Below are 22,415 nucleotides of genomic sequence, written 5' to 3'. Positions count from 1 at the left end.
GCCACTTTTCAGTTGCTTGATGGCTTTAACAGTCTCTTCTAGGGTGGGGATCTCATCCAACTCTGTTTTCACCGGTTGAAGTGGGGTGAGGTGGATTGCTGAATCTTGAACTACGCGGTTGGCACTGAAGAGAACCTGAAAATACTCCGACCACCGGTTCAGTATGGATGCCTTGTCTGTGAGGAGCACTTGGCCGTCTGCACTATGCAAGGGACTCTGAGCCTGATATGATGGACCATATACTGCCTTCAGGGCTTCGTAGAACCCTCTTAAATCACCAGTGTCTGCACACAGCTGGGTTCTCTCTGCAAGCTTGGTCCACCACTCGTTCTGAATGTCTCGAAGCTTGCGCTGGAGGTTGCTACATGCAGCGCGAAAGGTTGCTTTTTTCCCAGGACAGGAGGGCTGAGCAAGATGTGCTTGGTAGGCAGATCTCTTTTTTGCCAGTAATTCTTGGATCTCTTGATTGTTCTCATCAAACCAGTCCTTGTTCTTCCTTGTGGAGAACCCGAGGACTTCTTCAGAGATCTGCAGGACGGTAGTTTTTAGGTGTTCCCAGAGTGCTTCTGGAGAAGGGTCTGTGGGGCAACTGAGGTCCTCAATTCTTGACTGGAGTTTTGCCTGGAAGGCAGCTTTAACTTCGGCTGACTGGAGGCTGCCAACCTGAAACTTCCTCCGAGGGATACCTCCTCTCCTGGGTGTGGGTTTAAAGTGAAGACGGAGATTGCAGCGTACAAGACGATGATCCGTATGACATTCTGCGCTGGGCATTACTCGGGTGTGTAAGACATCTCGAAGGTCTCTCTGGCGCACCAGAATGTAGTCGATAAGGTGCCAATGCTTGGACCGTGGGTGCATCCAGGTTGTCTTCAGACTGTTCTTCTGCTGGAAGATAGTGTTGGTGATGGTGAGCTGGTGCTCCATGCAGAATTCTAGCAGGAGGCGCCCGTTGTCATTGCAGTTGCCAATGCCGTGTTTGCCAAGTACTCCTTTCCAGGCTTCCGAGTCTTTACCTACTCTGGCATTGAAGTCGCCAAGGATGATCATCTTGTCCTCTGTAGGGGTCTTCCGTACGAGGTTGCGTAGATCAGCATAGAACTTGTTCTTTTCTGCAGGATCTGCTTGAAGGGTTGGGGCATACACACTGAAGAGTGTTGCATGCTGCTTGTTTTGAAGTGGGAGGCGCATGGACATGATGCGATCTGAGTGACCTGTTGGAAGGTTTTCGAGTTTGGAGGCAATGGAGTTCCTGACCATGAAGCCAACGCCAGAAAGGCGGCTCTCAGCCTTTGACTTACCCGACCAGTAGAGGGTATAGCCAGCACCGTGTTCTTGAAGACTACCTTCCTCAGGGAAGCGGACCTCACTGAGAGCTGCTATGTCGATATTCAACCTGAGAAGTTCGTGGGCAACTAGAGCAGAGCGTCGTTCAGGGCGACCACTGCCTACTGTGTCAAGCATGGTTCTGATGTTCCAACACGCAAGCTTTAGTCTTTGCACACTTTGTGAGGCAGGTGCATGCCTTTTCTTTGTTGTTATTTTTCGACCGCAAGTAAGGATGCCCGTTGACCGCGGCTAGCCAACTGGGGTGGGGGAGACGAGCTTTGTTTAGGCCACCTTTTCTAGGCCCCTCTCCGTGTGGAGCAAGCAGTGCTGTCCCTAGATAAGGCTGCTTGGTCGTTCAGGGTGCTGCCGAAAGATGCTTTCGTCTCCGGGTTAGCATCAGGCGACCAATATCCTGAACCGCCTACATGCAGGATCGGGACTGCGGCTTCCAGTGGCACCTTCCACCTGCCGTTTCGCCCCTTGCCTATCGCTGCAGGACTTGATGCGTTGTGGGTTGTGTGTGTGGATATGCCCTTCAGGCCTGCGCATCAAACCCGGGCAGATAGAGCTCGTTAATGTAACACCTACCACCTGGAGGACTCACTGCCGGCGTCCCGGCTTACTGGGCCATGGCAGATGACCCCCAGGTGAAAGGGTGGAGCCAGTACCGCGCACACTGCGCTTCACCTAAAAAATTCCTCTGCGCAGGCCTGAAGGGCATATCCACACACACAACCCACAACGCATCTTATAAAGGAGAAAGGAATTCCTTCATTGTCATTGTATGAACCATTTTGGAGATAAATGTAACGTGATGGTGTCGGTGTACAGTCGAACGAGTCCATGTTGGATCATTTTAACTCACGTTGGGGGTCAATTCCCATATGCACAGGCTCTTGCTAGTTTGCTCTTCTCCAATGGACACAGTCCTCTTTGCTGATTCAAGTATTTCCAAAGCAAACTTTCTGCCCTCGGACTGGCCCATAATCAGAATCCACAAACCGATCACAATCCACAGAAGAAGCCTTGACCAGGATAGCCCAGGCAAGCCCAATCTCGTCAGATCTCAGAAGCTAAGCAAGGTTGTTTCTGGCAAGTACAAGGTTGGGAGACCCCCTTGCAATACCAGGAGTCAAGAGGTGGGGGGCGGGCTTTATGCAGCCACCTCCCTGAATATTCTCCACGCCCCCAGTAGGGGTCAGCATGCACACATGCACAAACACAATCCACAGAAGACCTTTTTATTAATATTAGCCGCTGTGACACAAAATGGCGGGCAAGTTTTTGAACTGGCTAGAACTCTCCCTTTCCACAATGGGTTGAATAAGGAGCAGGTACCTAAGTGCATTTATTTGGACTAAGTCCCACTGCACTCATTGGAGCTTACTTGCAAGTAAACGTGCATCAAGAGTGAGCTAAAATCTCAAAATATCTAAATCTAAAAATATGGAGCAGAGGTCCATCAGTGGCTATTAGCCATAGTGTGTGTGTGTGTGTGTGTGTATATACACACATACAAAAAAAAATTGCCCACTGTGTGACACAGAGTGTTGGACTGGATGGGCCATTGGCCTGATCAAACATAGCTTCTCTGACATTCTTATGTGGCACAGAGTGTTGGATTGGATGGGCCATTGGCCTGATCCAACATGGCTTCTCTTATGTTCTTATGAGCTGTGAGAGTAGACAGTGGCGGCCTGGCCAGGGTGTCAGCTTGCTCGAAGGCAAGTGGGCCCTGTAGGCCCCTTAAACATTAGGCGATATGTTAAAAATGTTCATGACCTTTTAGTAGCTTGAAAATATAATAGAAGTTCCAGTATTATTACTGTAATGCAACTAAAATTGACACTGTATTTAGGGTTGCCAGCCTCCAAGTGGGGCCTGGGGATCTCCCGCTTTTACAGCTGATCTCCAGCTGGCAGAGATCAGCTCCCCTGGGGGAAATGCAGTCTGTATTTACATTGAGTATCTACTGTATACTGCCAGTGATATGTGCAATATATGTATCCTGTAATGACTAAAGTACATATATCTATTTTGCAAAAGTTTTAATTGTACTTTTTTCCCACTTATGTACTTTTTGAAAATTTTATTCGTTTCTTACAAAAATTAAATGATGGCTTTATAGTTGTGGGTGGGCCCCCTATGTCTCCTGGCAACCAATAGTTTTAGACCCAGTCCGCCACTGAGAGTAGATAATATTTTCCAGTTCAAATCTCAGCTACGAACGTATCTAAGGTAGACTTAGGCAGGGGTGGAATCCTAGCAGGAGCTCCTTTGCATGTTAGGCCACACACCCCTGATGTAACCAATCCTCCTGGAGCTTCCAGCAGGCCCTGTACGAAGAGCCCTGTAAGGAATTCTAGCAGGACCTCCTTTGCATATTAGGCCACACACTCCTGATGTAACCAATCCTCCAGGAGCTTACAGCAGGCCCTGTACAAAAAGCCCTGTAAGGAATTCTAGCAGGAATTCCTTTGCATATTAGGCCACACACCCCTGATGTAGCCAATCCTCCTGGAGCTTACAGCAGGCCCTGTACGAAGAGCCCTGTAAGGAATTCTATGTCACGGCTGGGGCCGGGTCAGGCAAAGTCCAGAGGCAGTCCGAGGTCTGTAGCCAGTAAGCAGGAGGGTCCGAGGCGCCAAATCCGAATCACTGTAGAAGTATCGCAGGTCTGAGGTCCAGAAGCCGAGGTCAGGGAGTCCAGAAGTCCAAAGCCAAAGTCAGGGAGTCAGGAACCAAAGTCAAGCCGGAGTGGATGCTAGAATGTCAGGGAGATGACTAGTTGCTTCCACAAAGCTTCCTCCCAAAGCCCACAGCTATATAGCCCTCTGCTGGCTGTTGCCCGTTTGGGCTAATTGCTGGCTCAGGGAGGCAGCCAGGATCCTGTTACCACTCAAGCATCCTTGCTCTTAGAAGGGCCAGTATCCTCTCAGAACTCAGGGCTCAGGGAGCGTCTTGCTTGTGAGCGTGCCGCCCTCCTCCGATCCCTGAGGTCCTGCCGGAGGCGGTCACGCACACGAGCCACCCGAGAGGGCGAGGCAGGGGGGCTGGGATCTTCTCCAGCAGGAGGCAGGGGCACTGGTGCAGGTGGCAGGGGCACAGTTTCCTCATCAGACTCAACTTCCTCTGAAGGGTCCCCAGCACCCATGACACTATCCCCCCCCCCCAGGGCCCCCCTCCGTCGAGGGACCTGGAAGGTCGGGGTGGTCGTTGTGGAACTGGTGCACCAAGTCCGGGGCATGAAGATTGTCCTCGGGCTCCCAAGACCGGTCTTCTGGGCCGTATCCCTCCCAGTCCACCAGGTACTGGAGGCCTCCACGATGGTACCGGGAGTCCAGGATCTGGCGCACCTCATATTCTTCCTCGTCATCCACCAACACTGGTGGTGGCGGCGGTGGGGAAGGAGTCCGAGCTGGGTCAGGGGGTGCAGCCGGAACAAGGAGGGAGCAATGAAACACGGGGTGAATGCGGAGGTGGGGTGGCAACTGGAGCCTGAAGGCGACGGGGTTTATTTGTTCAACGACGGGGTAGGGTCCAATGAACCGTGCATCCAGCTTGTGAGACCGACCAGGCCGGCGCAGGTAGCGAGTTGAGAGCCACACCTGATCCCCCGGCTGCACTGGAGGGCCTTCTTGCCTCTTTCGGTCCGCAGCCCGTTTATATGCCTCCTTGGCTTGCTGTAGCTGCTCTCGGAGCAAGTCTTGGCTGGCACGGAGTTCTTGCAGGTAGGCATCGACGGCGGGGACATTCGTGGGTGGTAGGATCGCTGGGAAGAACCGAGGGTGGTACCCGTAGGTTGCAGCAAACGGGGTCATTTGGGTGGATGAATGGACCGCGTTGTTGTATGCAAACTCCGCTAGGGGCAATAGAGTGGTCCAGTCATCCTGCTGGTAACAGGTGTAACAGCGGAGATATTGCTCTAGCGTGGCATTGGTGCGCTCTGTCTGGCCATCTGTCTGTGGGTGGTAGGCTGAGGACAGGTGCACTCGAGTACCCAGGCTGGAATGGAGGGCTTGCCAGAACCGAGAGGAGAACTGAGGGCCCCGATCGGAGATCAGATGGGCTGGGAGTCCATGCAGACGAAAGATGTGTTGCAGGTAAAGCTGGGCCGTCTCCTGAGCTGTGGGGAGTTTCGGGCACGGAACGAAGTGGGCCATCTTGGTAAATAGGTCGACGACCACCCAGATACAAGTCTGACCCTTGGAGCGTGGAAGTTCCGTGATGAAGTCCATCGAGATGGTATCCCAGGGTCCTGAAGATGTGGGCAAGGGCTGCAGCAACCCTGAGGGTTTGGCTGGGATGTCTTTGGCCCGTCGGCAGACGTCACAGGAGCTGACATAGCGGGCAACATCAGCGCGAACTCGTGGCCACCAGAATTCCCTTGTCAGCAAGTGGGTGGTCTTATGCTGTCCAAAGTGCCCGGCGGGTAACGAGTCGTGGGTCAGGCGTAGCACTTCTGCCCGCAAGGGCCCGGGCGGCACATAGAGGCGTTCGCGGTGTAGCAAGAGGCCGCCTCGAGTCGTGAACTCCCCTGTTGGGTCATCTTGGAGAGCCTGGAGGTGTTGCTGGACCCAGGGATCATTGGCCTGGCTAGCCCGAATGTCCTCCACGAGTGCTGGTGAAGTGGAGGTGGCTGCAAATACTGAGGGCGGCAGGATTGGAGCAGCGGGCGCGGTCTCAGTTGAGGCAGGGGCGTATTCCGGTTTCCGGGAGAGCGCGTCTGCTTTCCGGTTCTGGGTATGGGGGATGTAGGAGATCCGGAAGTCGAAGCGAGAGAAGAATAGGGACCACCGGATCTGGCGCTGGTTGAGACGGCGGGTGGTCTGGAGGTGTTCCAAGTTCCGGTGATCGGTGAGCACTTGAACAGGGTGGTGAGCCCCTTCGAGGTAATGTCGCCAAACCTCAAACGCCGCCTTGATCGCGAGCAACTCCCTCTCCCAGATGGTATAGTTCCTCTCTGCAGCAGTGAGCTGCCGCGAGTAATAGGCGCAGGGCTGGAGTGGCTGGGACGGCTCCTCGCGCTGGGACAGCACTGCTCCCAGGGCCACATTGGAGGCATCAGCTTCCACCGTAAAGGGAAGCTGGGGGTCGGGGTATCTCAGGAGTGGCCCGGTGGCAAAGCGAGTCTTCAGGGTGGAGAAGGCGTTATCGGCCTCTGGGGACCAGTGGAAGGGTTCTTTGGGGCGGAGTAGTTGAGTCAGGGGTGTGGTCAGGGATGCGTAGGCCGGGATGAATTGCCGATAGTAGTTGGCAAAACCGAGGAACCGCTGCAGGTCTTTGCGATTCTGAGGAGCCTGCCAGGTCAGGACCGCTTCTACTTTTTTCGGGTCCATGAGGATCCCCTGCGGTGACACAATGTGCCCAAGGAACTCGACGGAGCGCAGGTCGAAGTCGCACTTCTCCAGCTTGGCGTAGAGACCATGGGCTCGTAGGCGCTGCAGGACCTGGCGGACGTGCTCGGCGTGCTGGGCAGGATTGCGGGAGTAAATTAGGATGTCATCCAGGTATATGATCGCGAAGCGGTCGAGCAGGTCCCGGAATATGTCATTCATGAACCTCTGGAAGACAGCGGGGGCGTTGGTCAGTCCGAAGGGCATTACCAGGTGCTCGTACTGCCCGTATCGGGTCCCAAACGCGGTCTTCCATTCATCTCCGGGCCGTATGCGCACCAAATTGTACGCTCCACGGAGGTCCAGCTTGGTGTAGATTTGGGCCCCCTTTAGGCGATCCAAGAGTTCAGGGATCAGTGGTAGAGGGTACCGGTCGCGGATGGTGATCCTGTTCAGGGCCCGGTAGTCATTGCACAGCCGGAGCTCCCCACTTTTCTTCTTCACAAAGAGCACTGGAGCAGATAGGGGAGAGGTTGAGGGTCGGATGAATCCGCGTTTCAGGTTCTTGTCCAGGAAGTCTCGCAGAGCTGCCAACTCCGGCTCCGACATTGGGTACAGACGCCCCACCGGGAGTGGTGCCCCAGGTACCAAATCAATGGCACAGTCGTAGGGCCGGTGAGGGGGAAGCTGATCAGCTCCTGTCTCTTCGAAGACATCAGCAAAGTCCACATACTTCTGAGGGAGCTGAGGACCACCACTCGGGATGCCAGCTGCTAGAGTGGTGGGAGGAGTCAGATGGGGGCATGGGTCTCGGAAGCGTAGTTCCTGCTGGGCCCAGTCCACGATGGGGTTGTGCAGCTTCAGCCAGGAAAGGCCTAGAATCAGCGGGAAGCGAGGCATGCGGGCGACATCAAACCGCAGCTGTTCTTGGTGCTGCTGGACGTGGAAGGTGATGGGACAGGTCTCCTGGGTGACGGGGCCAGAACGGAGGAGGCGCCCGTCAATAGCCTCCACCAGCGACGGAATCCCTTTTGTCTGCACAGGGATCTGGTGCTGCTTCACAAAGGCGGCATCTATAAAACAGTGGGCCGCTCCCGAGTCCAGCATGGCATACACGAACAGCCAGCGTTCGTCAGGCAGACGGAGTTTGACTGGTAGCAGGAATGGCCCTGGGGTATCAGCCCGCTGTTCGGAGGACCCAGCTAGTCGCCCCAGGCTGGGGGGTCCACTTACGCCTGGGGCTGCCCTTTTGGCGGCGGTGGCAGCGAAGGTCCAGGTATCCGATGCTTAGCAGGGCAGCCAGAGGCATAGTGGCCTGCCGTGCCGCAGTAGAGGCACAGATTCTGCGTGCGGCGTCTGGTCTTTTCCTCTGGGGTCAGGCGGGGTCGAGCAGCTCCAAGCTGCATAGGCTCATCCTTGGTGCTGGTACTAGCTGGGGACGGGCGAGGAGCCAGGTAGCACGGCGCAGGGAGCTGGCGCCCTCTGGTCTTGGCTTGGCGGCGACTTTCCAGGCGGCCATCGATGCGGAGGCAGAGGGTGATAAGTTCTTGGAGCGTGGGTGGCTGCTCCACCCTGGCCAGTTCATCCAGGACCTCCTCTGCCAACCCCTCAGTAAACTGGTCCATCTGGGCAGCCTCATTCCACGCCAAGTCCTGGGTCAGGAGCTTGAATTCAGTGGCATATTGAGCCACCGAGGAGTTGCCTTGTTTCAGTGCCCTGATCTTCCGGTTGGCTGTGGCTGCTTGGACTGGGTTTGAGAAAGCAGCAGACAGGTGGGCCTCAAACCCCTGGTAATCAGTCAGTAGGGGAGAGGACGCGACCAGCAAGGGTGTGGCCCATTTGGCCGCCTGCCCCTTTAACAGACTGATGACGAAACACACCTTGGTTTTGTCATTGAGGAAGTCCCGTGCTCTCAGTTCAAAGTACAGCCGACACTGTGCTAGGAAGGCAGGAAATTCTTCCACGGCACCCCCAAATCTGTCAGGTGGGGGAACTGGGCACTTGGCTGGAGCACTGGCCGCAGGTTGTTGCTGCAAGTGCACTACTGCCTGTGTTAGCTGCTGTACCTGGTCTTGGAGCGCAGCCAGTAGTTCTGTGGTTTCACTTGCTTCAGCATCCATCCTGTGGAGTGGGTGTTTGTCGGTGGAAGCAATCTGTCACGGCTGGGGCCGGGTCAGGCAAAGTCCAGAGGCAGTCCGAGGTCTGTAGCCAGTAAGCAGGAGGGTCCGAGGCGCCAAATCCGAATCACTGTAGAAGTATCGCAGGTCTGAGGTCCAGAAGCCGAGGTCAGGGAGTCCAGAAGTCCAAAGCCAAAGTCAGGGAGTCAGGAACCAAAGTCAAGCCGGAGTGGATGCTAGAATGTCAGGGAGATGACTAGTTGCTTCCACAAAGCTTCCTCCCAAAGCCCACAGCTATATAGCCCTCTGCTGGCTGTTGCCCGTTTGGGCTAATTGCTGGCTCAGGGAGGCAGCCAGGATCCTGTTACCACTCAAGCATCCTTGCTCTTAGAAGGGCCAGTATCCTCTCAGAACTCAGGGCTCAGGGAGCGTCTTGCTTGTGAGCGTGCCGCCCTCCTCCGATCCCTGAGGTCCTGCCGGAGGCGGTCACGCACACGAGCCACCCGAGAGGGCGAGGCAGGGGGGCTGGGATCTTCTCCAGCAGGAGGCAGGGGCACTGGTGCAGGTGGCAGGGGCACAGTTTCCTCATCAGACTCAACTTCCTCTGAAGGGTCCCCAGCACCCATGACACTCTAGCAGGACCTCCTTTGCATATTAGGCCACACACCCTGATGTAACCAATCCTCCTGGAGCTTACAGCAGGCCCTGTGAGAAGAGCCCTGTAAGGAATTCTAGCAGGACCTCCTTTGCATATTAGGCCACACACCCCTGATGTAGCCAATCCTCCAGGAGCTTACAAGGCTCTTTTTTGTAAACTCTTGGAGGATTGGCTATATCAGGGAGGTGTGGCCGAATATGCAAAGGCGTTCCTGCTACAAAAAAAAAAAAAAGCCCTGAATACCATTATATATAGGTAGAGAGAGGTGTGGGGGTGGGTATAGTTGCCAGGAAGGGCTAAATTAGAGTCAAGATGTATAAGCAACTGGGCAATTATAGCTGAAATTGGATTAAGGTGATTGGTAAGATCATACAGATAGCATTCAAACACAAGAGTTCACTAACAGATGTGAGAACTAAATCTGAGTCCAGTGGCACCTCCAGGACCAACAAATTTCAATTCTGGGTATAAACGAGAACTGATTCAGTATAAGTCAGCTTCGTGTGTGTTGGATATGCAGGTGTGGGAATAGATCTGCTGGTTTCTATGACAAATTGTGGCTCCGCCCCCCCTCCTTTTAGCCGTTAAGAACCAGGCAACGGGCCACTACATTCTGAACAGCAAAGGGGAGGGATCTGACTCCCGCACCTTCATCGACATGGGCATCGAATGGGAGTACCACGTAGAAGACGACATCGAAACTCTTCACACTGATGGCCCTCTGCATGATGCTGTTGTCGTCCTGGTAAGTCTCACGGCCTTCACTGTTTGGTGAGATTCTCCTGATCCGATCAAATAGGGCGGTTCTTATTTTCTTACGGTTTCCCCTTCCTCCCTCTTTTGTTCAACTCTCCTCGGGCAGCTGTTCATCCCCAGGGTTTCACAGTGGAAGGCGCAGAAGCTGTTTGCTGCTAAAGAAGTGATAAGAGAAACCAGGCCTCATTTTGGGCAGGAGCTCACAGGAGCAGAGCTCCAGGACCTCTAAATTTTATTCTTCTTTCTTTCTTACGCCCCTCCCCAAATACTTGCTTCTGGGCTCTATTGTTCGACCCCCCCCCCCCCCCGTGAGAATTTTGCTTAAGATTTGACAAGCTTCCTAATATTTCTAAGCAACCAATGAAGGAGAGGTCTTCAGTTTCCAATCTGATGCTATAGCATACTATCCTGTCCAGGCTGAGACGGGACTCCGTTGGGAGCCCCTCCCTCGCACCCCTCCGAGGCTGCCACCTACCCCCTGGCCGCCTGACACGGCCCGGCCCTCCGCAACACCAGCCAAAGCTGGGAACTGATAGGCCCGCCTGGAGCCCCCCCCCACACCCCCCGAGGCTGCCACTGACCTCCGAGCCGCTCGATGCGGCCCAGCCCTCTACGATGCCAGCCGAAGCCAGGAACCGACGGGCTGGCCTAGAGCCCCCCCCCCACACTCCCCAAGGCTTCCACCTACCTCCGAGTCGCCCGACGTGGCCCAGCCCTCTGCGACGCCGGCCGAAGCTGGGAACCGACGGGCCCGCCCCCAAGCCCGGGCCAGGTGGCCAAGCCGCAACTACAGTGGCGCGAGACAGAGGGCAGGAATGCCGACCGGCCAGGAGAACAGGGGAGGCAGGAACCCTGAGCCTCGGCAGCTAGTGCCGCCATGCCCCGAAGCAACCACAGCGCCCCAGCCGCCTGAAGACCATGTCCCAGGGAGCCCTTCCTCAGCATCCCCGCCTATAAGCGGGGGCAGAGCTACCCAGGGGTGGGACTGGGGTGGAAGGGAGGGGGCCGGGAGAGGGATAAAAGGCCGCAAGGCTGAGAGGTCAGGGAGCAAGCTGGCTGATGCAAGAAACGGGCTGGTGAGACAGAGAGAGAGTGGAGCCCCAGCACAGCCGGGGAGGACAAGAGCATAAGCGGGTGAAGTAACCCAGCTCTGTCCTCCCGTATTCTGAGACCTCTGGGACGCCTAGACACCACAGTCAGCAATAAAGATATCGACTCACCCTTTGATTCCAAAGCCCTAAAGTTTTCCCAAAGATTAAGAAGACAAATATTAGGGGACTGAAGAATCCATACACCCATTATAAAATAGATTTCGGTTATGACCTGCAGGGAGGGCCCTAGACTGCCTGTCACCCTAGACAAAGCTAACCTCTGGCACCCCTCCTGCACTGATAACCTCACTCAGTCACATGGGAGGCAATTTGGTATCCCTAGAAGGCTACCGCCCTAGGCAATCATCCGGTTTTCCTAGTGGCAGGGCTGGCCCTGATGACCTGAGACCAAAACCAAGAAATAATTGGACAGGTCCATCACACATGCTGTATTTCTTCTCAAGCATGTTCAGTTTCCACCAGCAAATGGGGGAGAGGGGGTTAAGGTTATTCAGCTCTTCCGTTTCCCACCTCACAACCGTTTCCAAACGATGGAATTATTCATTCACACTTCTCTCAACATCTCATTCCTCTTGACCCTCAGAAAGGCCACTGCCGTGTCTCCATAGTGCAGGAGTGGCCGACGGTAGCCCTCCAGATGTTTTTTGCCTACAACTCCCATCAGCCCCAGCCAGCTTGGCCAATGGCTGGGGCTGATGGGAGTTGTAGGCAAAAAACATCTGGAGATCTACCGTTGGCCACCCCTGCCATAGTGACTTGATTCTTCAAAATCCTAATCACATAAACACAGGAAGCTGCCTTCTACCAAACCAGATCCTTGGTCCCTCAGCATCCATAGAAGAAGAAGAAAACTGCAGACTTATACCCCACCCTTCTCTCTGAATCAGACTCAGATCGGCTTATAATCTCCTATATCTTCCCCCCCCCCCCCACGACAGACACCCTGTGAGGTGGGTGGGGCTGGAGAGGGCTCTCACAGTAGCTGCCTTTTCAAGGACAACCTCTGCCAGAGCTATGGCTGACCCAAGGCCATTCCAGCAGGTGCAAGTGAAGGAATGGGGAATCAAACCCAGTTCTCCCAGATAAAATTTCACGCACTTAACCACTACACCAAACTGGCTCTCAGTGTTGTCTACTCAGACTGGCAGCCTCTCTCCAAGTTCTTGGGGTGAGGCCTTTCACATCAACTCCTACCTGATCCTTTTAGGTGGAGATGGCCGGCATCGAACCAAGACCTTCTGTATGCCAGTCAGATGTTCTGCCACTGAGACACTCCTAAAGCTCTGGAATAACCACTAAGCAAGATAAACATGGGCTTAGGACACCAAGGGAAGGGAGATGCCACAGAACCCCCCTCCCTGGAGAGCCAGTTTGGTGTAGCGGTTAAGAACAGTGGACTCTAATCTGGAGAACCGGCTTAGATTCCCCACTCCTCCACATGCAACTGCTGAGTGACCTTGGGTCAGTCACAGTTCTTGAAAGAGCTTCAGTCTCAACAGCAGTTCTCTCAGAGCTCGCTCAGCCCCACCTCCCCACACAAGGTTTCTGTTATGGGGAGACGAAGGGAGGGAAGATTGTAAGTTGCGCTGAGACACCTTTGGGTAGTGAAAAGTAGGATATAAAAACCAGCTACTACTACTACTACTACCACTCCTCTCTTCTTCTCCCTTTCTTTCTTCTTCTTCTCCTCCTTCTTCTTCTCCTTTTCCTCCTCCTTCATCATCTTTTTCTCCTCCTCCTCCTCCTTTTCTCCTTCTTTCTCCTCTTCTTCTTTTCATCTTCTCCTCCTCCTTCTTCTTCTCCTTTTCCTCCTCCTTCTTCATCATCTTTTTCTCCTCCTCCTCCTTTTATTCTTCTTTCTCCTCCTCTTCTTCTTTTCATCTTCTCCTCCTCCTTCTTCTTCTCCTTCTTCATCATCTTTTTCTCCTCCTCCTTTTCTTCTTCTTTCTCCTCTTCTTCTTCTCCTTTTCCTCCTCCTTCTCCTTCTTCATCATCTTTTTCTCCTCCTCCTCCTTCTCCTCCTCCTTTTCTCCTTCTTTCTCCTCCTCCTTTTCATCTTCTCCTCCTCCTTCTTCTTCTCCTTTTCCTCCTCCTCCTCCTTCTTCTCCTTCTTCATCATCTTTTTCTCCTCCTCCTCCTTTTCTCCTTCTTTCTCCTCTTCTTCTTTTCATCTTCTCCTCCTCCTCCTTCTTCTCCTTTTCCTCCTCCTCCTCCTTCTCCTTCTTCATCATCTTTTTCTCCTCCTTCTCCTCCTCCTTTTCTCCTTCTTTCTCCTCCTCTTCTTCTTTTCATCTCCTCCTCCTTCTTCTTCTCCTTTTCCTCCTCCTCCTCCTTCTTCTCTTCTTCATCATCTTTTTCTCCTCCTCCTCCTTTTCTTCTTCTTTCTCCTCCTCTTCTTCTTTTCATCTTCTCCTCCTCCTCCTTCTTCTCCTTCTTCATCATCTTTTTCTCCTCCTCCTCCTTTTCTTCTTCTTTCGCCTCCTCTTCTTCTCCTTTTCCTCCTCCTCCTCCTTCTCCTTCTTCATCATCTTTTTCTCCTCCTTCTCCTCCTCCTTTTCTCCTTCTTTCTCCTCCTCCTTTTCATCTTCTCCTCCTCCTTCTTCTTCTCCTTTTCCTCCTCCTTCTTCTCCTTCTTCATCATCTTTTTCTCCTCCTCCTCCTTTTCTTCTTCTTTCTCCTCCTCTTCTTCTTTTCATCTTCTCCTCCTCCTCTTCCTCACTATCATGCCCTTAATTCTTTCACTGCCACACTCAACTTTAGCCAGTCTTTTTTTTAAAAAAATGGTCCTTATCTGCCATGTTCCACATTAAAGGTATCATCTGATATCACATTTGTTTCTGCCTCATGGCTGGAGAGCTGTGCTTCCCTCTTGTCAGTTAAGCAGCAGGAAGGCTGAGGGGCACCATGGTTGGGCTTAAAGGCATCCGTTGGTCTTAATCCGGCCCTGCATCCTTTCCATCAGGAAACTGACTTGCCTCTTTTTCCATAACATCAACTTTCCCGCTTGTCCTTCTTCAGATCATCCCTCAGGACAACGACACGCAGTCCAGCTTGACTTACAAATACATCATCCACGAGGACTCGGTGCCCAACGTCAATAGCAACAATGTTCTGCAAGAGGAACTGGACTCCTTCGAGTGGGCTTTGAAGATGTGGTCTCCGTGTTCCAAGCCTTGTGGAGGAGGCAAGTCATAATGGGGTGTGAGTGTACTGGCTGGGTTAAAACAGGGCTGTAGGGCAGGGGTGGCCAACAGTGGCTCTCCATATGTTTTTTTTGCCTACAATTCCCATCAGCCCCAGCCAGCATGGCCAATGGCTGGGGCTGATGGGAGTTGTAGGCAAAAAACATCTGGAGAGCTACTGTTGGCCATCCCTGCTGTAGAGAATTTGTGTGTACTTGTGTGTGTGTCTTCTGGCATACATGTGATGCACTCACACCCAAAAGGTCTAGTGTAAGCCTGAACTCTCTCTAGAAGTCTAGATGATAAAAGAACCAACTGAAACTATTGTACTTTGGTCACATTATCTGAAGACAAGAGTCACTGGAAAAGACAGTAAGGCTTACAGTAGTCCCTGTACGAAGAGCCCTGTAAGCTCTTGGAGGATTGGCTACATCATGGGGGTGTGGCCTAATTTGCAAAGGAGTTCCTGCTACCAAAAAAAGCCCTGAGTATTCTTCACCATGGTTAAGAGACAACCAGTGTTTCATTTGGATTAAAGAACAATGGGACATAGGTAGGATACTTGGAAGGTCCAGTTGTAGCTTAGGAGCACTGCCGCAGATTTGCATGGAAGAGATTCCAGGTTCAATCATGATGTATCTCTGAGTTAAAAAAGAGGATCCTCTGATAACAGGGATAAGAAAGGCACCTACCCAGCGGTTGTTTTGCAGAAAAATAGGTGGTGGAGCTCATCCAGGATTGTTATGCAGCTGCACCTACTATTCAATGGACAAGGTGAAAAGAAGGAGGTGGAACTCTCAGAAAGGTTTAGGAGCTGTGCTCCTGTGAGCTCCTGCTGAATCTGAGGCCTGCGCCTATCCAAAGTCTTGGAGACTAGACCACAGTGGTCCAGATAGACCAAAGGCTTATCTCACTGTAAAGGTCTATCTCACTGTAAAGGCTGTGCATACTTGATCAGGACTGACCACCAGAGCTTTCTTTGTAGCAGGAACTCCTTTGCATATTAGGCCACACACCCCTGATGTAGCCAATCCTCCAAGAGCTTACAGTAGGCCCTGTAAGAAGAGCCTTGTAAGCTCTTGGAGGATTGGCTACATCATGGAGTACATCATGGAGCTCCTAGAGGATTGGCTACATCATGGAGGTGTGGCCTAATATGCAAAAGAGTTCCTGCTACCAGAAAAGCCCTGCTGACCACCCCTGTCAAAGCATGAAAAGGTGCTTCACCAGGGATTCCAGTGTTCCAAGAAGGTCTTTCTGATTCCCATCATGGAGAGTCATCAAGATTTCTCCTTTTTTCAGCCGTCACATTTTTAACCGTCTCTCTTGTTTTCTCCCCAAATGTCCCTTTTGCTTTTCTCCAGGTTTCCAATACACCAAGTACGGGTGTCGCAGGAAGAGCGACAACAAAATGGTCCACCGTAGCTTCTGTGAAGCCAGCAAAAAGCCCAAGCCCATTCGCCGGATGTGCAACCTTCAGGAATGCACACAGCCGTTGTAAGCATCGGCAAGCATTCAGAGATGTGCGGGTGCCAGCCGCGTGGGGTTCAAAAAACGGCTAAAAACGTGGGGGTCAGCTAAGGTCAAAATGCGAGGCAGTCTGACTCGGTGGGAGCAGGCCTTGGAGAAAGCGCTACAGCATTCCAAGGCATCGGTCTGTAAGAGGCGCCATGGAAACAGAAAGCTCTAGCTTCAAGACCTATGTGATAGGAACGTAAGAGAAGGCAAGTTGGATCAGGCCAATGGCCCACCCAGTCCAATGCTCTGTGTCATACGGTGGTGAAAACCCAGGGGCCATCAGGAGGTCCACCAGTGGGGCCAGAACTCCAAAAGCCCTCCCTCTTTGCCCCCCAAGCACCAAGAATACAGAGCATCACTGCCCCAAACAAAGTGTTCCCTCTATACCTTGTGGCTAATAATCACCTCCATTTTACCCTTATAAAACTCCCTTGCATGGTTGGCTATACTCAGGGCTTTTTTTGTAGCAGGGCCTCCTTTGCATATTAGGCCACACACCCCTGATGTAGCCAATCCTCCTGGAGCTTACAGTAGGCCCTTTATTAAGCACCCTGTAATCTCTTGGAGGATTGGTTACATCAAGGGTGTGTGGCCTAATATGCAAAGGAGTTCCTGCTGCAGAAAAAGCACTGGTCTGTCCTCATATAAGGCAGATTTATGTGTGGTTATGTAGGGTCTATAACTGATAATTGAAGAGATGATCTCCTACCTCTCCAGTTAAAAGAGCAGGGCATATAGGCAAAGGCCTTTCTCTGACTGAAACCCTGGGGAACACCTAAAAGCATAAGAGAAGCTATGTTGGATCAATCCAATGGCCCATCCAATCCAACACTCTGTGTCACACAGCGGCCAAAACCCAGGTGCTATCAGGAAGTCCACCAGGAGGGCCAGAACTCCAGAAGCTCTCCCAAGGGTACAAAGCATCAGTGCCCCAGACTGAGTGCCCTATCTATAATTTGTATCTAATAGCTACTCATGGGCCTCTGCTCTTAAGGATTTAAGAGAAGCCATGTTGGGTCAGACCAATCCAGTCCAACATTCTGTGTCACAAAGTGGTCAAAATTCAGGTGCCATCAGGAGGTCCACCAGCAGGCTCAGAACTCCAGAAGCCCTTCCACTGTTGCCCCCCCAGAACCAAAAATACAGAGCATCAGTGCCCCAGACAGTGTTCCATCTATACCTTGTGACTAATAGCCACTCATGGACCTCTGCTCCATATGTTTATCCAGCCCCTCTTGAAGCTGTCTATGCTTGTAGCCGCCACCACTTCCTATGGAAGGGGTGTCAAACATGTGGCCTGCGGGCCACAACAGGCCCACAGAGAGCTCCAATCAGGCTCTCCAGCAACCAGCTGTCCTCTGCTTCATTTTCCCTTGCCTGTTTTTTTCAGTCGCCATTTTGTGTTTCTTCCCAGATAAGCCAGAGCAGCAAAGCAGCCTTTCCCTCCCCCCCTCCCTTTTCCCAAAGGGAGGAGGAGGGAGGAGCAGCCTCAGCCAATGAGAGAGCTTGGCTCTATAGTCCTGCTGGGTGATTAAGTTTGCCAGGCTCAATTAATCACCCTGCAGAGCTACTGAGACAAGTCTCTCTTCCTTCTAATGAATGGCTGAGGTTCCTCCCCCTCCTCATGCCCCAGGGAAGGAAAGAAAGAGCCAGAGCTTCCTTTGCGCAGTCCCCACCATCAGGAGAGCTACAAAGAATGCTTTTTAACACTAGCAACGTTTTAGTGAAGGTATGAGCTTTTTGCCTACAGAGAGAGAAAGTTTTGTTGGGTTTGTTATGGGTGTCACTGGGTTCCTCTCTTCTTTTTCACTGTACTCATGCCCTCCAGTCTTTCTCAATAGGAAAGCATGTGAACTATTTAGAAGAGAAATATCAGCATTGGGCTGAGAGTGTGTTCCACCTCAGGATTACCCAACAAATTTTCCTTAATTTTTCTTTCACGTTTTCCTTTGATTGGGGGTCTTGAATTTAGACTTCTCAGATAGTAGGCTGACACTGACCACTGTACATGGCTGTCTCTCTGTTCTTGTAGTTTTTTTTGGGGGGGGGGGAGTTGTATTTTTTTTTAGTTGTAGTCATTTTTCTGGGGAAGATTTTAGCTTTGTAGACAAGCACATAGCCCTCAGCCTGTGCCATGGTGCCTTCACATGCTCTTAAAGCAACTTCTGTACAAAAGCTCACAATGCCCAGCCATTTCGTGTTTCCCCCTGGGTCTTAGGCTCAAAGCATTGACCATGAGACGTCTGTAATGAATGTCAAGGAATCAAAAGTAGGTTTGCAACTCACAGACGTGCGCACCTGAACAGCACCTATTCAAGACTGGCACAGCACAAACATTGTCTGCAGTGTTTGACGCAATAATTCATAGCGAGAGGTGACATTTATCAGAGACTGTAAAACAAAATATTGCAAGCGGGCTAATATTTTAAGCATGCTTTATTTTAATTTTAAAAAATCTTTAATTGTGTGTCCGTGCCCTTTATAAAGTTTATATGTCCGCTGCCTGGCATTACATTTTATGATGCACATGGCCCGGCCCGACAAGGTCTCACTTAGCGTATTTTTCGCACCATAAGACGCACTCCCCCCCCCAAAAAAAAAGTGGGGTAAAAAGTGTGTGCGTCTTATGGAGGGAATGTACCGTACGTACCTTCCTCCGGGGGGGGGGGGGCGATCCGCTGCCTCCGTCCCGGCGCTTCCCCGCACCTGCCTGCCTGGCTCCAGCTCTGACGCTTACAGCAAGCGCCAGGATCGCTCCCTCCGCCCTCCGATCCCAGCGCTTGTTTTAAGCATCAGCGCTGAAGCCAGGCAGGCAGGGAGAAAGCACGCCGCCCCCTCCACAGCGGGCGCTCGCGAAGCGCTGGGTTTGCAGAGGGGGTGGGTGCTTCCTCTGCCTGGCTTCAGCTGCTGCTTACAGCAAGCGCTGGGATCGCAGGGTGGAGGGAGCGATCCTGGCACTTGCTGTAAGCATCAGCTGAAGCCAGGCAGGCAGGCACGGGGAAAGCACGCCGCCCCCTCCACAGCCCAGCGCTTTGCTGGGTTTGCGGAGGGGGCGGGTGCTTCCTCTGCCTGGCTTCAGCTGCTGCTTACAGCAAGTGCTGGGATCGCAGGGTGGAGGGAGCGATCCTGGCGCTTGCTGTAAGCTTCAGCTGAAGCCATGCAGGCAGGCACGGGGAAAGCACGCCGCCCCCTCCACAGCCCAGCGCTTTGCTGGGTTTGCGGAGGGGGCGGGTGCTTCCTCTGCCTGGCTTCAGCTGCTGCTTACAGCAAGCGCTGGGATCGCAGGGTGGAGGGAGCGATCCTGGCGCTTGCTGTAAGCATCAGCTGAAGCCAGGCAGGCAGGCACGGGGAAAGTACGCTGCCCTCTCCACAGCCCAGCGCTTCGCGAAGCACTGGGTTTGCGGAGGGGGCGGGTGCTTCCTCTGTGCCTGTGTGCCTGGCTGGGAGACAAGCAGTGAGATCACTCCTCCGCCCCCATTGCAAACCCAGCACTTTGCAGGGAGCGATCTTGCCGCTTGTCTCCCAGCCAGGCATGCAAGCGCGGGGGAAGCACGCCGGCGCCTGCGTGCCTGGCTGGGAGACAAACGGCGAGATCACTCCCTGCAAAGTGCTGGGTTTGCAGTGGGGGCAGAGGGAGCGATCTCGCCGCTTGTCTCCCAGCCAGGCACCTGCATCTACTGGTCCGGAGCGTCCAATGGACCGAAAAATACGGGTATGTCAAATCTGGCCCTCATAACAAATGAGTTCGACACCCCTGCCTTAAAGGTTAACGGAAAAACCTTGGACCTGGAGGAAACTGTGGCTGCAGGCAGGCAGGGGGTCCTTTTGTAGAAAAATGGAGCTCATTAGCATAACTCATTAGCATATGACACCCCCTCCAGCCACAAGCAACCTGATGCAAGAAAGGAGACCCCTGGGCAAGTGAGGCCTGCTTGGGCTGGATAGAGATGCAGCCAGTCCAAGCAGGCCTCGCTCACCTGGGGCTCTCCTGGGCTGCCCCTCCCCAGTCAAAAGGCCAGCAATCCACCTGCCCCCCCCCCCCAAAAAAAATCACATAAGAATTCTGGCTATGAATTATTGCATCAAAAACTGCAGACAATGTTTGCGCTGTACCAGTCTTGAATAGGTGCTGTTCAGGTGCGCCTATCTGTAAGTTGCAAACCTACTTTTGATTCATGGACATTCATTATAGACGTCTCATGGTCAATGCTTTGAGCCTAAGACCCAGAGGAACATGAAATGGCTGGGCATTGTGAGCTTTTCTACAGAAGTTGCTTCAGGTACCGTGAACATGTGAAGGCACCATGGCACAGACTGAGGGCTATGTGATCGTCTACGAAATGAACATCTGTGCCCTTTATAAAGTTTATATGTCCGCTACCTGGCATTACATTTTATGATACAAATGGCCTGGCCCAACAAGGTCTCATTTATGTCAAATCCGGCCCTCATAACAAATGAGTTTGACACCCCTGTCCTATGGCAATGAATTCCACGTGTTCATTCCTCTTTGGGTGAAGAAGTACTTCCTTTTGTCTGTTCTAAGCCTACTGTTCCTCTCGCCATACACACTAAAGCCAGTTTGGTGTAGTGGTTAAGTGCGCGGACTCTTATCTGGGAGAACTGGGTTTGATTCCCCACTCCTCCACTTGCACCTGCTAGCATGGCCTTGGGTCAGCCATAGCTCTGGCAGAGGTTGTCCTTGAAAGGGCAGCTGCTGTGAGAGCCCTCTCCAGCCCCACCCACCTCACAGGGTGTCTGTTGTGGGGGAGGAAGGTAAAGAGATTGTGAGCCGCTCTGAGACTCTTCGGAGTGGAGGGCGGGCTATAAATCCAATATCTTCATCTACCTCGCAGGGTGTCGGTTGTGGGGAGGGGGGAAGGTAAAGGAGATTGTGAGCCGCTCTGAGACTCTTCAGAGTGGAGGGCGGAATATAAATCCAATATCTTCATCTACCTCACAGGGTGTCTGTTGTGGGGGAGGAAGGTAAAGGAGATTGTGAGCCGCTCTGAGACTCTTCGGAGTGGAGGGCGGGATATAAATCCAATATCTTCTTCTTCTTCTTCTAAATAATTCGAGCAGGAGCCAGCAGTCAATGGGAGCAATATATCCACAGTCCACCTGCGCGTAGGACAACTTCCAGCGTTCAACACCCCATCCAATTCCAGCCTCCGGGGCTGTGTTTTCTCCCCGCAAAACCAGCTTGTATCCCTACTACAAACTCATCCCTGTTGTTCTGTTGCATTTGTTGTTCTGTAAATTATTAAAAATTCCTCATTTTTGGTTCCGTTGGCAGACATTTTCCATCTGGGAAATGCCATTTGCGCATCATAAAATATTTGTGCATGCTTGGGAGGAACCAGTCTTTTGCGCTGGGGCTTCTGGCTCGAATGAATGTTGCCCGGAAGTCTCACAGCTGTCCTTCTCTTCCCACCTCGCCCAGCTGGGTATCGGAAGAGTGGGAGCACTGCACCAAAACCTGCGGGACCTCTGGTTATCAGATCCGAACCGTCCGCTGCATCCAGCTGCTCCACGATGGGGGGAACCGCTCGGTCCACTTCAAGTACTGCAGCGGGGATCGACCGGAGAGCCGTAGGCCGTGCAACCGATCCCCGTGCCCCGCCCAGTGGAAAACCTGGCCGTGGAGTCCAGTAAGCACCGAATCTTCTGCTTTTGATCCCCCATTTTTGAAACTATCAGCCTCTTTTCTTTGACGGGCAGGGAGGCATTTTGGACTGATTGGTGGTGGGAAAAGTCATCACAGTACTTTGAAATTCTTATTTTAATCCTGGCTATAATTTGCCATGCTTGGGTATATTTTATTGCTTCTTGCCAAAAAATAGGATATTGACACTCTGAGAAATGATTGTTAAAAAATTAAGCGGATGAGATATAGGGTTGCCAAGTCCCCTTCATCCCAGAGCGGGGGACTTTCACGCGCGTGCGATGGAATGACATCACCCGGAATGACCTTTCCTGGAAGTGACGTCGTCATGGCAGCAATGCCGCGTGTGGCCACTCTAGGCATTTCTGGGAAAACTCTATGGTTTTCCCGAATGCTCTAGCCATTTGGGAGGGGAAAACCATAGAGTTTTCCCAGTAACGCCTAGAGCGGCCGCTGCACACCATCGCCGGCATGATGATGTCACTTCTGGGCCAGCGGGTTGGCAACCTCCGGGGTGGGGGAACCCCCAACCAGACGGGTTTAGCAGCCCTTATGAGATGCCATACTTGTGTCCTAAACAAAGGCAAAATGTAATAGATCTGAGTGGGCAGCCATGTTGGTCTGAAGCAATAGAACAAAGTAGGAGTCCAGTAGCACCTTTAAGACCAATAAAGTTTTATTCAGAATGTCAGCTTTCGGGCGCTAGAAGCACACTTCATCAGACGATAGGTCTTGAAGGTGCAAC

The 22,415-nt window shown here is 52.6% G+C and overlaps 1 protein-coding gene across 1 annotated transcript in view; it reads left to right on the top strand.

Annotated features, from left to right (window-relative positions):
- The window catches only part of ADAMTS3 (ADAM metallopeptidase with thrombospondin type 1 motif 3), a 205,460-nt gene that overhangs the window by 154,104 nt on the left and 28,941 nt on the right, over positions 1 to 22,415 (top strand). Inside the window, exons 16-19 of the mRNA XM_060247412.1 lie at positions 10,019 to 10,182; positions 14,324 to 14,489; positions 15,852 to 15,984; positions 21,449 to 21,656. Coding sequence (XP_060103395.1) covers positions 10,019 to 10,182; positions 14,324 to 14,489; positions 15,852 to 15,984; positions 21,449 to 21,656 — 671 coding nt within the window. The remainder of the gene's footprint in view (positions 1 to 10,018; positions 10,183 to 14,323; positions 14,490 to 15,851; positions 15,985 to 21,448; positions 21,657 to 22,415) is intronic.

This window comes from Heteronotia binoei, chromosome 9 (genome assembly GCF_032191835.1).
Source record: "Heteronotia binoei isolate CCM8104 ecotype False Entrance Well chromosome 9, APGP_CSIRO_Hbin_v1, whole genome shotgun sequence".
In the NCBI taxonomy this organism is placed as follows: Eukaryota; Metazoa; Chordata; class Lepidosauria; order Squamata; family Gekkonidae; genus Heteronotia; species Heteronotia binoei.
The sequence above is the reverse complement of the archived record's forward strand: the minus strand, read 5'-3'. Positions and strand labels throughout refer to the sequence as shown.